General features: G+C 46.1%; 1 protein-coding gene across 2 annotated transcripts in view; it reads right to left on the bottom strand.

Annotated features, from left to right (window-relative positions):
- The window catches only part of FAM168B (family with sequence similarity 168 member B), a 29,154-nt gene extending 13,540 nt beyond the window's left edge, over nucleotides 1-15,614 (bottom strand). The window contains exons 1-2 of one of the 2 annotated variants that reach the window (XM_058301213.1): nucleotides 15,392-15,614; nucleotides 5,169-5,249 (exon numbers count right to left, since the gene is read on the bottom strand). In XM_058301213.1, coding sequence (XP_058157196.1) covers nucleotides 5,169-5,238 — 70 coding nt within the window. In that variant the 5' untranslated portion in view covers nucleotides 5,239-5,249; nucleotides 15,392-15,614. Of the gene's footprint in view, nucleotides 1-5,168; nucleotides 5,250-15,238; nucleotides 15,304-15,391 lie in introns of those variants that run through there. The other variant, XM_004454560.4, reaches the window with a different exon arrangement.
- Nucleotides 15,615-16,298: the final 684 nt, after the last annotated feature.

The following is a 16,298-nucleotide window of genomic DNA, read 5'->3' as shown; positions in this document are numbered from 1 at the left end:
ATGGAGGGAAACAGCATTCCCACACTTGTGGCAAGAGTGCAAACAGTGTCGATCACCACGGAAGGGAACTCAGCAGGCACTGTCCTAAAAAGGGCACAGAGGGGAAACGGACTTGGCCCAGGGGTTAGGGAGTCCACCTACCACGTGGGAGGTCCACAGTTCAAACCCCGGCCCTACTTGACCCGTGTGGAGCTGGCCCATGCGCAGTGCTGATGCACGCAAGGAGTGCCATGCCACGCAGGGGTGTCCCCCGCGTAGGGGAGCCCTACGCACAAGGAGTGCACCCCGTAAGGAGAGCTGCCCAGTACGAAATAAAGTGCAGCCTGCCCAGGAATGTCACCACACACACGGAGAGCTGACACAACAAGATGACGCAACAAAAAGAAACACAGATTCCCGGTTCCACTGGTAAGGATAGAAGTGGTCACAGAAGAACACACAGTGAATGGACAGAGAGAGCGGACAACTGGGGGAAGAGGGGAGGAAGGGGAGAGAAATAAATTAAAAAAAAAAAAAAGTGCACAGAAAAGGAAGCGGATATGGCTCAAGTGATAAGCCCTCCACCTACCATATGGGAGAACTCAGGTTTGATCCCTGGAGCCTCCTGGTGAAAAAAAAGAAGAGGAGAAACGTGCCTACACGGTGAGCCAGTACCCACAGAGCAACCAAGTGCCCACGCAGCGAGCCGAGGGCCCGTGTGGGTGCCTGCGCAGAGAGCTGAGTGCCGTGTGGTAGGCTGAGTGCCCGTGTGGTGAGCTGCCCGCACAGTGACTCAGGCAGCAAAATGATGACTCAACAAAAGAGAGACGAGGGGGGAGTTAAGGTGAAATGCAGCAGAGACCAGGAACTAAGGTGGCACAATTTACAGGAAACCTCTCTCCCCATCAGAGGCCCCCAGGATGGAATCCCAGTGAATCCTAGAAAAGAAAGACAAGAAGAGAAGACCAAAAAAAAAGTGCTTATGCACCTACCCTCCGACCTAGCAAAGCCTCCTCTAGGAATCCACCCTGAAGAGAATTTCCACAAGTGCCAGCAACACAAGCATGGGGCTATTCACTGTAGCCTTATTTGAATAGTAAATACTATACAAATATCCATCAAAAGGAGACTGGTTGAATAAACTAAGGAAACCCAACAAAATGGAACTCTGTGCAGTAGTAATATGCAAAAGGGAACAAGGCAAATCTCTGTAAACTGATATATAGTGATTCCTAGACTACGTTAAATTGAGAAAGCAATATATCCAACACTGCCACATCTCCTTTCCAGAAGGAATCGTGCTAAGCTGTGAGGAAGGCATGGGCTCCATCCAAGTGGGCCCTCCTGATTGGTACCCTCTGTCCCCAAGGGGGCTGGCTGAGACCATCGGCTGTGCATCTCCCTTCCCAACTCTGCTCCCCTCTGACTTTTACTTTTCACAAGTGCCACCCTACCCAAAATGCTGGCACTCCTCACTCCACAGCAGGGTCTGCTATCTTCTGTGTAATAAACAAGAAATGCATGCATTTGGCCTGGAGGCACTTGTCAATTCTGGGCACAGGCCAGCCCACATTAGGGGAGAGAGAAACAAGCATTGATTGTGATGGTGCTGCAGGGATGAAACAGGACACTGGAAAAGACTCTAAAACAGCTGGACCCCCCTTCAAAACATCTGCCAAAGGCCAAAGTTACCCCAGCAGAAACTGAAAGATGGAGCTTTCCACAGCCCGCTGGTGCTGAAGAGCCAGAGATGAGCGTTCAGGACCCACCAGAAGGCCGGTCCTGCGGCAAAGGGAGACTGACCTTTTGCCAAAGCTGAAAAGCAGCTGACTGAACTCAGTGGATGAAGCTTGACCACCACTCCACCTGCCTAATGAAGACATCACCAGACCGTGCACAATTTTTAACACATTGTGTAAAATGCTAGGCATGCCAGCTCCCTGCAGCGCGACCATCAGCTCTCTGTGGCACAGGCCAGCTTGCCTTCACCAGGAGCCCAATCGCTTGAGCCACATCCACTTCCTCTGGTCAGTTTTTGGTACTGAAGCTATACTAGGCTCAAAATTTTATAAGCACATAATTTCCTATATTAAATCCCTCCTGGTTTGAAATAACTAGAATGGTTTCTATTTCCTGCATTGAGCCCTTACTGATTATAGCTTTACAAAATTCAGGGAGAATAAAAATACCAAAACCAAGAAAATAAGCAAGATAAGTAAGAAATAGTACAATAAAGTAAGGAAAAATTATACAAAATTTTAAATTGCTTTAAAGAACTTTCTTTTAAATGTAGTATCAAGACTTAAGAAACCCTTAAGAAAAAGTGTTTTTCTCCAGTCCTTTTGCCCAAAGGTCAGCAAACTGCAGCTCAAAGGCCAAATCCAGCTCACCACCTACTTTTCTAGTTTTATTAGAACTACAGTTCTTTTATTAGAAGACAGTCACACTCATTCATTTAGCTTCACCTAGGACTGATTCTGTACTACAAAGGTAGAGATGAGTGGTTACAACAGGGAAGGCCTAACCATGAAGCCTCAAGTACTGAGTACCTGGCTGTCTTGGGCGTCCAGGACTGCGATGGCAAACACCACGCAGGGCTGGCTTCAACAACAGGAAGTTACTGTCTCGTAGTCTGGAGAGTAGGCGTCCAACATCACGGTGTCCGCAGGCCACACTTTCTCCTGGAGTCTGTGGCATTCTGGGGCCGGTTCCCCGCAATCTTTGGGTTACTGGGGTTGTAGATGCATCTGCGCCTGGCAATCTTTCTTTCTCTAGCTTTTTCCTGACTGCATTCAAATTTCCTCCGCTTACCAGAACTCCGGTTATATGGATTATAGCCCACCCAGATTTAATCTGGCCTCATCTAAACAGGATCTTTGAGGATTCTATTCACAAAGGAGTCTATACCTGCAGAACAAGAGGTTAGGACTTGAACTTGTCTTTGTGGGGGACATGATTCAATCTACCACACTGGCCCTTTACGTAACAAGTTTGCCAACCTCTGCCTTTAAAAGACCAATCAAGGAGCAGGAACAGAATTTTTAGGTCGCAGCACCCTCACAGCCTTGCACAGAACTAGTGTATGGTAGAGGACACGTTTTATCTTCCTAAGACTATAGGGCAATGCTAAATACTGTAGGGTTTTGGCTATTTGCCTGGCTCCTGATCAAATCAGGATCCTCTTCAGTTACATTTACATTCATTTAAACTAGTGATAATCCTTTAAAGACTTTAACAGGGGAAACGGACTTTGGCCCAGTGGTTAGGGCATCCGTCTACAACATGGGAGGTCCGCGGTTCAAGCCCCGGGCCTCCTTGACCCATGTGGAGCTGGCCCATGCGCAGTGCTGATGCGTACAAGGAGTGCCATGCCACACAGGGGTGTCCCCCGCGTAGGGGAGCCCCAAGCGCAAGGAGTGCGCCCATAAGGAGAGCCGCCCAGCGCGAAGGAGGGAGCAGCCTGCCGAGGAATGGCGCTGCCCACACTTCCCGTGCCGCTGACGTGCCGCTGACGACAACAGAGGCGGACAAAGAAACAAGACGCAGCAAAAAGACACAGAAAACAGACCACCGGGGGAGGGGAGGGGAATTAAATAAATAAATAACAAATCTTAAAAAAAAAAAAAAAGACTTTAACAGTATATCTTATCACTAAATTACCTTGATTAATTCTGGGAAATTCTCTTCTTTCTCCACTCTCAGTTTCGTCCTTCTGGAACTCTTAATTCCCTTCAACCATCTCATTCTAATATCTGTATTTCTTAACCTGTCTCCGATCTTCCCCCTTTCTCTATGCTGCAGTGTTTTATCTGCAATTCAGCCTGAATTTTGTTTAAATGCCATTTGCACTCTGTAAGTTCTAATTGTCCCCCCACCCCAGAGTCTTTTTTTTTTTTATTCTTTTATATCTCAGTTCTTTAAAGCCTGCTTGTGTGTGACATGGCCTCTCCCCACAGTCTGTCGTGACTGTTGACTCTGTGGGAACCCCATGCAACAGGGTCTTGAGGATACCCCGTCCACAGCAGTTGTGCATTTGCTTCTGCCAGGGGCGCCACTGTAATACAGGCTGGGACTACTTTTTGATGCTAATCTCTCAACTTCTGGACCCCAGTAAAGTACTAGTAATATAAACTAGGACCCCAAACATTTCTGAATGGTTACAAATTCTTAAGAAAGACTTCCTCCCTCACATAGCCCAGGCAGAGACAAACATTCTTGATGGGCCAGGGAATAGATTTTTTATTCTGTTTTCGCTACCTTTTCACAGCATTCTGAAGGTACCAGATTTATAAGGAACTCCCAGTTCCAACTCCCTGCTGTATGAGGACCTAAGGCCTCATTTTCTGTCCCCATATGGGTTGTTAAAAAATCTCAAATAGCCAATGCTCACACAGCAAACACAACATCAGCTCAAGAGCCATATATGCTGATTTTATATCACTTTCATATTTCATCACAAGTTATTTCCCTTACTTTCCTGAAAGCTCAGGAACACATTCTTAAAACTGTTTGCTTTTAAAATAAATAAAATGTTTGTTTTACTCAATTTTCTAGGGATTCTGTAGTAACGGGGTTTCAGGGTTATCTCATATGCCATCTTAGTAAAATCCTCAATGAAATGTAACACAGCAAATAAATTATTACTCCTTGCTCACCGTCCACCACTTGGGACAAGCATTGACTCTTCTTGACCAGCCAGTTTCTACTCCCCCAATTCCTGTCTCACCCCCACCCTCACAGCCCAGGTTTGTGCTAGCAGACTCCACCAAGGGCTCAGGTGCAGCTAAGGCCCACGCACATCAGGAGACCCCCTCCTCACCCAGAGACTGCTCAGGGCAGGAGCAAGACCCTCCATGGGCTCAGAGCCTAGGGGCTGCTGGAAGGTACTAACCGCCACCAAGGGCCCACAATGGGGAGAGGGAGTCCAGCACTGAGGCGAGTGGACGGAAGAAAAGCTGAGACCAGGAAGGAGAAGCCAGACCCCTGCCACTCCCAACGCTGGAGCCGCCAGATCAAGCTCCGGCCCCAGCCAGTCCTAGCTCTGGATTTTTCTGTGCCATGAGCCATACACATTCCTCCTTGTTTAAGCCACTCTGGGCAGGCCTTTTCAAATGGAAGCATTCATAATGATGTGGGAATTCACTCAGTGTTCAAAGTCCAGTAATGGAGACAAAATTGTATTTGCTTACCTGGATAACCAATTCCTTTGGCATTTGCATAGGGAACCCCAGATGATCCAGGGCTATAAACAGGATTCATGATTTCAAGAACTAAAAGGGGGAAAAAAAAAAAAATTAAAGATGTTTGTTCTTAAAGTTTTTTCCAACATCTCCTGGAGTCTTAATTCTTGAATCCAGTATAAAATAAAAGCATTTCAAGCAGCTCCATCCAGAGAAAAGGAACACCAACTGTCCTAAGAAGTGCTCACCAGCACACTATAAACTTTCCTTTTCAACCCTCTTCAGTCCATCAGAAGCTGGGGGGGGGGGCGGGGAGGTATGAGTGAGTGTTTGCTGTGTGAAAAAAAAAAATCTGCAATAACCTAATGTCCTTGGTAAAAGAGAAGAATCTTGGTTAAATAACCTAAGCCATATCCAGAGCATGAAATTTATGCAGCTGCTTTTTAAAAAGTGTTTTAATAACATAAGAGTGACACAATGTTAAGGAAAAAAGAAAAATACAAAACTGCTTTGTACAGTATGACCCCAAATTTGGCATGTGTCTATACATGGCACAAACATAGCGGAAAAAAGCCTGGGGAGGAAATACATAAAAATATTAATAGTGATTATCTCTTGGATAGGGTTGGTTTAGTTTTCTCTTTGTACTTTTCTCTATTTCCTAAATAACTTCTGTTAATACATACATATATGTAATATGTATTGATGCATGTATAGTTCTTTAAAAAAGTCAAATTAACTACAGCTCAGCAACTCGGATTAACCCATTCAATGTTCCAGTCATTCATAAATCTTATTTTCTGAAAAGTTCAAGAACTAGCACAGCTACAACCAGAAATAAGATCTCATTAGTATCTCACAAGTAAACTCCTCTAAATTTTATCATCCAGTGAATTCTTAAAGTATGAGCTTAAGTAAGATTACTAAGTGTTCTTCATGTGGTAAGTCACTCATTGACTTACATAGTTGGAAAGTGAGCTTTAATTTAAAAATAACAACACGTGAAATGTGCATTTCTTTATTTGTACAGTGTCTGCCTTCCCCACAGCCCCAACGAGAACACAGTCCCTTGAGTGTTCACTGCAGTGTCCCCAGAGCCAGTAATAACGCCTGGCACAGAACAGGTGGGCAACACTGTTTAAAAGTTAATACCCGTTGACCTTCTAAGACACACACGCTCCTCGGAACACTCTGGGTATCAAAATCCAGAACAAAGACAAAAAACAAAAACAAACCATCTAATTTTCAGCTTACCTGACATTTAAATATTTACAACCAAGCAATCCACTACACAAACCTCATCCTTAGCCTCTGTAATAAGCTCTGGTTTGAATTATGAATAAATTGGAGGCATTAGTGATTGGGCCATTCATTACCTGAAAAGTTGTCTACTTTTTAAAAATTCTAAACCCGAAGCCAGATGCCAAATTTGCCATGAAAGCCACTACATAGAGCTAAGTGCTAAGTCTAGACTAGCACTTCCAAGAGAACTTTCCACTAAGATGAAAAAGTTCTGTATTTGCGCGGTCCAATATGGCAGCCACTAGCCACATGAGACTACTGAACACCGAAAAAATGTGGCTAAGGAAGGATCTGATTTTTTGGTTTCATTTTTAATTTAAATTTAAACAGTCACCTATGGCTAATGACTACCACATCAGACAGCACAGGTCTAGAGAACAGACTAGAGAGAGAAAATAAGCATAGAAAAGTATGGTAGGGAAACGGACTTTGGCCCAGTGGTTAGGGCGTCCGTCTATCACATGGGAGGCCCGCGGTTCAAGCCCCGGGCCTCCTTGACCCTTGTGGAGCTGGCCCATGCGCAGTGCTGATGTGCTCAAGGAGTGCCGTGCCACGCAGGGGTGTCCCCCGCGTAGGGGAGCCCCACGCGCAAGGAGTGCACCCATAAGGAGAGCCGCCCAGCGCGAAGGAGGGAGCAGCCTGCCCAGGAATGGCGCCGCCCACACTTCCCGTGCCACTGACAACAGAGGCGGACAAAGAAACAAGACGCAGCAAAAAGACACAGAAAACAGACAACCGGGGGAGGGGAGGGGAATTAAATAAATAAAAATAAATCTTTAAAAAAAAAAAAAAGTATGGTAAATAGGCAGAAGAAAAGATTGTATCTTTTGTCCCACAGTTTAAGAATAAACCAACTGGCAACTGCCAATCCCTGTTGTCACTCTGCACGTTTAACCCGTTCTGGAGAGCTACAACACAGGCACTACGGAAGCCCTCAATCTGCTCTTCTGCTGTGACCTGGCAAGAAGTGAACACTCCCCAAATCTCTACTGCTGTTGTGCCAGGATCTAATTTTACTTTCTACTGAATCAAGACAGAGCAAAGCACTATGCAAAGGCCAAAGAGAAAACAAAAGGCACAGTTCCTGCTGAGTGTACGGTCTAGAAATGCACGGTCCAACAGAACTTTCTGTAAAGATAGAAAGGCGTATCTGTATTGCCCAAATAAGGTAGCACTAGCCAAAAGTGGCTATCGAATGCCTGAAGTGGGGCCAGCATGACCAAGGAAGTCAATTTTAACTTAACTTTCTTTAATTCTGATTTCCTTAAATTTGACCAGTCACATGTGGCTGATGGCTGCGGTACTGGACAGCTCAGGCCTGGAAGGATTAAGACAGAAGGCATGGATAAGGGTGATTCAGGGCAAACTGTGTTAAGAGCCGCAAGAGGGTGAAAGTGAGGCATGACTGGGGAGAGCAAGTTCAAGGTAGGGGAGAGGGGCAGAGAGGAGAGGAGCGAATGGTCTGGGAAAACGTGACAAGGAAGTGGTATTTCCAGTAAGCCCTAAACACCGGGCACAGAAATGAGAAAATGTAAGATGCATTCTAGGAATACTAGGCAATCAAGTTTGTTCGGACCTCGGACTCCACAGAGGGAACTAGCAAAGACACGGAGACAGGCTAGGTTAGCGCCACGGGGGCAGCCCTGAATGTGGGGCTGAGCGGATGCCACCCGGCAGGCAGGGAAGCTTGTGACTAGTAGAGCTGGTAAACCAGTTACTCTAGACCCAGCAATTCACACATTCACGCACACAGAAACCTGTACACCAATGTTCAGAGCAGCACTGCTCGTGATAGCCAAAACGCAGGAACAACCCAGATGTCCATCAAGTGATGAATGGATACGCAAAATGTGGCATATCCAAATGATGAGATATTATTTGGCGTGAAAAAGGAATGAAGTTCTTACACCTCGTACAATGTGGATCAACCTTAAAGATATAATACTAAGTGAAAGAAGCCAGTCACAAAAGTTCCCGCTCTTAAAAAGTCGGAAAACTGTAAATGTTGGAGAGGATGTGGAGAGATAGGAACGTTTATTCACTGTTGGTGAAAACGTAGAATGGTACAGCCACTGTGGAGGACTGTTTGGCAGTTCCAATGGAAGTTGAATACAGACTTTGCCACGTGACTCTGCAATACCATTACTAGGTATATACCCAGAAGACCTGAGAGTAGAGACACAAACAGGCATCTGCACACCCATGTTCATAGCAGCTTTATTTGCAACTGCAAAAGTTGGAAACCCAGGTGTCCATCAACTGACACATGGATAAACAAATTGTGGTGTATACGATTTGATGGAGTACAATGCAGCAATAAGAAATGAAGTAGGCAGCGGACTTGGCCCCGTAGTTAGGGCGTCCGTCTACCACACAGGAGGTCCGCGGTTCAAACCCCGGGCCTCCTTGACCCGTGTGGAGCTGGCCCATGCGCAGTGCTGATGCGCGCAAGGACTGCCCTGTCACGCAGGGGTGTCCCCGCGCACGGGAGCCCCACGCGCAAGGAGCGCACCCCGTAAGGAGAGCTGCCCAGTGTGAAAGAAAGTGCAGCCTGCCCAGGAATGGCGCCGCACACACGGAGAGCTGACACAGCAAGATGACGCAACAAAAAGAAACACAGACTCCCATGCCGCTGACAACAACAGAAGTGGACAAAGAAGATGCAGCAAATAGACACAGAGAACAGACAACCGGGGTGGGGGGAAAGGGGAAATAAATAAATAAATAAATAAAAGTGAGTATTAAAAAAAAAAAAAGAAATGAAGTAGTTGTGAAGCATATAACAACATGGATGAACCTGGAGGATATTATGTTTAGTGAAGCAAGCCAGATTCAAAAGGACAAATACTGTATGATTTTGCTATTATGAACTAAATATACTATGCAAACCCATGGAGTTACTAATTAGAACATGGATCACCAGAAAATAGGAGGGTAGAGAATGGAAAGCTGAGGGTTAATCTGTGCAGAATGGGTAGAAAGACTGTAACTCTTTGGAAGGGAATAGAAATGGTGAAAGGATATCATAGCGTTAGCATACCATGGTGTTTCTAACTAGCAGAGTGGGTATGGCAGTGATTGGAAGGGAAAGTCTAAGGTCACCTATATCGTTAGCAGGAAAGCTAAAAACTCTAACATGGGACTGTACAACATAGTAAAACGTCACGTAAAACATGAATATGGGTGATATTGCATTTCAGACGTTTTTTACAAAATGTAAGTACAACATACCAGAGGGAAGGAAACAAAATAGCAGCTATGTACAATGGGGAAAGCATAGAGAGACTGAGAGGTGATGAGTCTGTTTTTATTATTATACTATTGGAATAATGAAAATGTTCTAAGAGTGACTGAAGTGATGAATGAAGAAACATCAAATACCACTGACTGTACACTCTGGACAGATTTATGCTTTATTAATATGTATCAATAAAAAGACCACAAGATCCATTTATATTAAATACATGACCGCATTCATACGACATGTTCAGAATAGGCAAATCCATTATAGAAAACAGACTAGTGATTGTCAGGCCTGGAGAGAGAGATGAATTACAAATGGCTGCTAATGGGTACAGGGTTTCTCTTTGTGGGTGATGAAAATGTTCTGGAATATACTAAAAACCATTTAATTGTATACTTTAAAAGGCTGAACTTTACAGTATGTGAATGATGTCTCAATAAGACAGTTATTACAAAAAATAAAAAAGCACAGCAAGACAGTGCTTCAGGAAGATTAATGTGGCAGGGGGATGGAGGCAGTCCAATGGACTGGAGACAAGACTAACAAAGAGAAAAGGGCCTTCAAGACAGGAGACCCAAGCTTCAAAGCCTGCGTCGTTTAGTGGCACTCCTACCACTTGTTCCACCAGCAGACACAATGTTGTATGGCCCATGACGCTATCTAAAACTTAATTATGTCCCACAACCCCAGAGCCTTGCCATTCTCCAAGTCATCACGCTCTGAACAGACACTAGTTTGTTCACGCTTCCCATCCTTCATGGAAGCCCATTCCCACAGCCAACATCTTAATTCAGGGCCTCAATCCCTAAAGACACTTCAGTGTTCGACATCCTCGGAAACTCTCCTATGCCTCTACAATGACATATAAATGCCTGAATTCAATGCCTCCAAAATCTGGCCGCAGCCCACCATTCTTACCAAAGCTTCCTCCCACAAGCAAGGAGACCCAGACTTGGCCAATCTGTTCTTTAGGCGTCCTCTGCTTTCTTGCTCATGCTGTTCTCTTTGCCTGGAAGGTACTGCCCCAGCCCTAAAGCTGGCTCAAACATCCTTCTTGCCAACTTCTCTACCCCTAAATCACCACTGGTGCACAGATGTTCTCTGCCATGCTGTGGCTTACTAAATTTTAATTGCCTGCTGGACAGTAGCCGGGTTCCTCAGTTTTTACTTCCCCATAGTACCAATTACTGTGCATTGAAGACCAGAGACATAGGTGAATGCTATGAAACAAAGACCAAATCAGGGTCAATGAAGTTTTAGTATGAAGCATATTCGGACACTAATTCTTTGGGTTAATGGCATTTTCACAGTAATGATTACACAGGACATCAAATTTTCCTGAATATTTTATTTTTCAATCATGCTAGTTTAGGTTATTACCAGTAATTTTTTAAAATCAACTTTACCTTTCAAGATACATGAAACTTATAAAAAAAAATCAATTCCTTTTCTAGTCTTGTAATACTAAGTGCAACAGATCCTTTCACAAAATTACTAACAGATTACTTAATTATTAACCGATTATGTTACTTACAAATGAAATTACTATAATGCCTCAGATTTGCTTCAAAATAAAAGGGAGGAATAAGAGGGAATCTAGATGGATACGATCAACCATGAACTGTAATTGCTGGAATTGGGAAATGGATACAAGATACACTTATACAGTTTTGATCAGAGCCTTTCAGTGCTGTTCTCTTCTGGACTGCTGTTTTCCCAGACAGCTGACTGATGAACGGCCTCAATTCACCAAGACCACCTTCTCCAAAAACTTTCTCTTTAGCTTGTTCCATTTTTTTCATGGCACTTACAATATTTAAAAATTAAATAACATGCTTATTTATTTTCTGCCCTTCTCTCTAGAAAATAAAAGATCTTGTATGTCTTGCTCATCTAGAACACTGCAAAAGTATTCAACAAATGTGTGTTAAGCACACCTGCCACTGAATGATCCTGACTGCAGGCCAGGGAGCACAGGGCCAGGCCAGACAGCTGGAGGCCAAATCAGAGTGGGTCTCTGTCTCCTTGCAGCTGGGAGACCTGGGGCCCTTCCACTCCTGGGTAATTCTCATCAGCCAGTTACCACAGGGTATACACGAGGCTGCAAGACACTGTGTGTGAAAGGGGTCTGCCCTATGAAGCACTGACGACAAGACCCTCTTCCAGGACTACTGGACTCACGGTCTCAATCATTCTTAACACAATTTTACCCTGCATTTACAACTAAAATTATTCTCTAGAATTGCATTTAAATACTAAATTACATAAATTTCAAAATAACCGAAGATATAGTCCCTGAAAGTGCTACTTCTCCAAAGGAGAGTAATAAACATTTCTAAAGTGATTGATAAGCTTTTAATAAACTGAAAATTACAGGAAGAAAATCTGATAAGGGATGACAAAAGAAAATGTGATTCCCTCCCCAATTTGACAAAAAGGCTTGCACTGAAAGAAAGCCAGTAACACAACTGCTATGAACAAAGGCCAAATAGTTCCTTAAATTAGCTATTCAAATGATGGGATAAAGACTCACACAAGACTGTGCGCCTAAAGGGCAGGGAAAAGACCTTACTCCCCACTGTCTCCCTGCATCTCACAGTGCTTGGCACAGAGGTAGTTTATAAGTAACATCTGGATGTCTTTGCATAAAGAATTAGGCACTAGAAAATACAGGACTTTCCATAGCAATAAATATTAACTCGAGACCCTTACTTAAAATATAATTCAGAATTTCTGAAGCATACCTGTTTATTGATTGGTGGACATGAACCATGGCCATCTCATCCAAACCTACTATCAATCTTAACATCAATAACAATCAGGCTATTTCACATTATGGGAATCCTTATGTGATGGAAATAGGAATCACTCATTGTCACCAAGACGTACTGTTACAAAAACATTCTCTGAATCCAATGGAGCCTACAGCTCTAACCTCTAGTTTCAAGGAAAAGGCAGGGTTGGAAGAATATGCTGAAGGAAGACCATGAAGCAAACCCAAAAGAGAACATTTTAGAGGACAAATGACTCAGTTTCTTTAACAAGTCAATGGCCTGAAATAAGGTGGGGGAAGGGGATGAGTTGTTCTAGATCATAATAGATTTAGATATAAAGGCAATAAGAGGATTTTCTTTGGATCTTGATTTGGATTGAAAAAAAGCTAACTATAAAATATTTCAAGACTATTTAGCAAACAAGTAAATATGGTCTGGGTATCAGATGGCCAATTATCACAATTATTATTTTGTTAGGTGCGACAATAGTATTGTGGTTAAGTAAAGATCTGTAATTTTTCAGCAATGAATTATAAAATCTCTAATTTTCAGATGATTTAAGGATGAAACTGACATGTAATTTAAAAGATTTCCACAAAAAAAGGAAAATACAACAAAATGTAAATAATCATGACATCGAGATGGTAAGTATATGGAGGTACAATATAGTTCTATTTTTTAATGTGCATAATGAATAAGAGAAAACCCAACACCACCAATCTTCCATCATCACTGGCCAACCAAGGCCCATCAACTTCCCAGTCTAGTTTGGTGTAGACCAAAGCCCCAAGCCCCAAGGCAGGATCTAGTGGCATCACTTTTTAAAAACCCCTGTTTGGAATGGCTCAGCTATCAGAATCTTATGGGTGGTTTTACATGTGCATTACCATTGACAACTCTTAGATTGAGCTTAAAAAAAAAAAAAAGAATGAAGGCAAAAATTTTTCAGTTATTGAAAAGCCATCAACAATCAGGAAGTATCTGTTTAAAACGAAAGGCCATTGTACTTTCTCTAGTTTCAAAATATATCATGATCTAAAAAAAGTTCCCACATAAAATGGTAATCATACATTTTCAAAGGCCTTGTATATTAGTATTTTATCAACAAAATTAATTTCAAGGGCTTTAAATTCTCTCTCAGATACCCAAGATCTGCAGATATACAAGATAAAATATTCCTTAGAACAATGGAAATGCTCAGCAATGTCCAATAACCTCTAAGAGCAGGTTACGAGGAGAAAGTTCTCCAACTCCCCCAAATCTATCTTCACTTTCAAGGTTTGCAAACTACTGGGAGAATTGCACATGTTTCTGAACAGAACAACTGGACAGACTTAAAAGATAAGGAAGTGAGGAAAGTAGCTATTACTCTCTTGCAGTGGTGCATTGTAATTTTTAAATTGTCATCAACTGATTCAAGAAAAGAAGCTCTATCTAAGACAAGTTTGGTAGACAAAAAAAATTTTCATCTTAAACCAAAGAACCTATAAAAAGCAGTAATATTTGCAAATGCACTTTGGTTGTTTTTTCCCCCATTCTAAACCTCTACCTTGGTGGCATTCCACTACTCTTATTTTCCTGCTGTTTGGAATTCAGACAATTTTTGACATTACCATTCTAACCTTAAAATGAAAATGAGTTGAAAAGCAGCTGTAGGCTAAATAGTAACTAAAAATCTCAAGAAATACACCAGGCCCTGATAAGAGGGGAGGGGCTGCACACCACCGCAGCCCAGGCAGCTCCCCTCTGCCGGCCCCAGGTCTCACCCACTGTTCTCAAGGGCAGGTGGCAAGAAGCGGAGGGGCCTCCTGGGCGTTTCTAGCGGGGGACTGCGGGGCGGACACCCCAAAGCCGGAGGACAGGGCTGTGCCCGACTCCTAAACCTGCGGGGCCTTCGTCCAGCCCGACTTTCATTTAGTCACCACCATGACTAACGTAACAAGCAAACGCTCGCACCCAAGTAAGCCCGCTTTGCAAAGCTCAAGAGGAACAAAAAACTTTCACAATTTGCACCACAGTAGCTTCAACACCAGGAAAAACTGCCTTAAATTATTCAATGCTTGGCTGTCAGAGCAAAAGTAATCCACCACTTCTTTACTTACCAAAGTTAAAAAAACATATGTTCTATTAACAAAAAAACAAAAAGACTTTTTATCATATTTGGGGAACGTAATCTCAAATTACACAAGGGCGACTTGAGAGCTTAAGGTATGGGGATGCTTTCATCTTTACCGCTTTCTCCGCATGTCAAAACGGAGCAAGTAATTTCTATTTACTATGAATTACAAACTCATGAAATCCATTAAACGCACACTTGACCTCTACATATCCTATGTAGAAAAACGCCCTATTCGCGGGGACGCTGTAGAGGTGCACTGTTTTCCAAAGTGAACCCGGGCTGGGTCACAAAACGTCCTCTCTGGAGAAAACCTTATCCTAAACGGCGCCTTTCAGGTCGGGGGGAGGACGCTCGATCCCTGCCCGGAGAAGGGGGCAACACGCTGGAATGGATGCAAATCGCCAGGATGCCGAGCCCGAGTGCAGACGCGAAGCCCACCGCTCCCCCTCCGCCCTCGGCGCCGGCCGGGTCCGCGCGCCCCGACCTTAAACCCCCCAGCGCGCGTCCTTCCGCAGCGAGCGCCCCCTCCCCGCCGCACCTGCCCGCGCCCCGGCCCGGCCCCGCGCCCGCCCGCCGCCAGGACAAAGCGCGGCCGGGACCCCCTCCCCCGGGCGCCGAGCGACCCCAGCCGCGGCCCGACCTTGGCGCCGCCCCGGGCCGGCCGCACAAAGCTCCGCGCTCCCGCCCGCCCCGCCCCCGGCTCCGCGCCCCCAGCGGCCAGGGAGGGGCCCGGGCTGCCCCCCCCGCGCGGGACCCGCCAGCCGCCGCCGCCCGGGGCCGCCGTCCCACTCACCGGGCCGCGCCGGCGGCCTGGACCTCGGCGACCGGCGTGCGCGGGCCGGGGGCTCGGCCGGGGCTCGGCGAGGGCACGCTGCGCAGACGCCGCTCGACGCGGGGCTGGGTGCTCGGCCGTCCGCGCCCGCCGCCGCCTTCCCGCCGCCGCGCTCCGCCGGGCCCGCCCGCCCGCCTCTCCGCAGCCCGCGCTCCCGCCGACGCTGCGCAGCCACCGAGCCCGCGACCTCACTTCCGCCCCAGCGCGCCGCCGCGGGCGCCGGGCACGTGACTCCGGCCGCGCGGGCTGGGGCGGCGGCGTGCGCGCTCCTCGCGGCGTCGCGCAGGGCCCGCCGTGCGCGCCGAGGGGCCCGGATGGAGGTGGCGGGAGGCCCGAGTGCGGCGTGGGTTGCCGACGTTTATCTGTTCCACTTAACGCAGTGTGGGGAAAAGAGCGTGCTGGAACAGAAGTCCAGCTTTTTCTAAAGAAGGGCCGCTGAATGTGCTGTTTAATTCCCCGCCGCACTGCAGGAGCCAGGGTGCGGTGGTCGCGGGTACCCGTCCCGCAATTTGCCCGGGCCGTGCGGGGCGCCCCAGGGATAGCTGGGCCCAACCCCGACTGGAGGCATTCCCCCCCCGGAGGCCACGCCCCCACCGCGAGCCGACCCCCTTCCCAGGCAATTGCCCACCACAGCCACCCCCGTCCAGGATCACGCCTGACCAGAGCCCCGTGTGGGGAACCCACCCTGGTGTGGGCGCTCCCCCGGGGAAGCCCCAGTGGGATGGGGCTGGGGCTGGGCTCGGCGGCCACCGGTCTCTGGTTGAGATCAAGGCGAAGGAAAGGAGGGCCCCACACGTGGACGGCCAGGTGGACTCCGCAGACCGAGCTCCGCCGTAGTTAATAATAACGCGACCGCTTAGTAACTCAC

Source organism: Dasypus novemcinctus, chromosome 7, assembly GCF_030445035.2.
Source record: "Dasypus novemcinctus isolate mDasNov1 chromosome 7, mDasNov1.1.hap2, whole genome shotgun sequence".
Classification (NCBI taxonomy): Eukaryota; Metazoa; Chordata; class Mammalia; order Cingulata; family Dasypodidae; genus Dasypus; species Dasypus novemcinctus.
The sequence above is the reverse complement of the archived record's forward strand: the minus strand, read 5'-3'. Positions and strand labels throughout refer to the sequence as shown.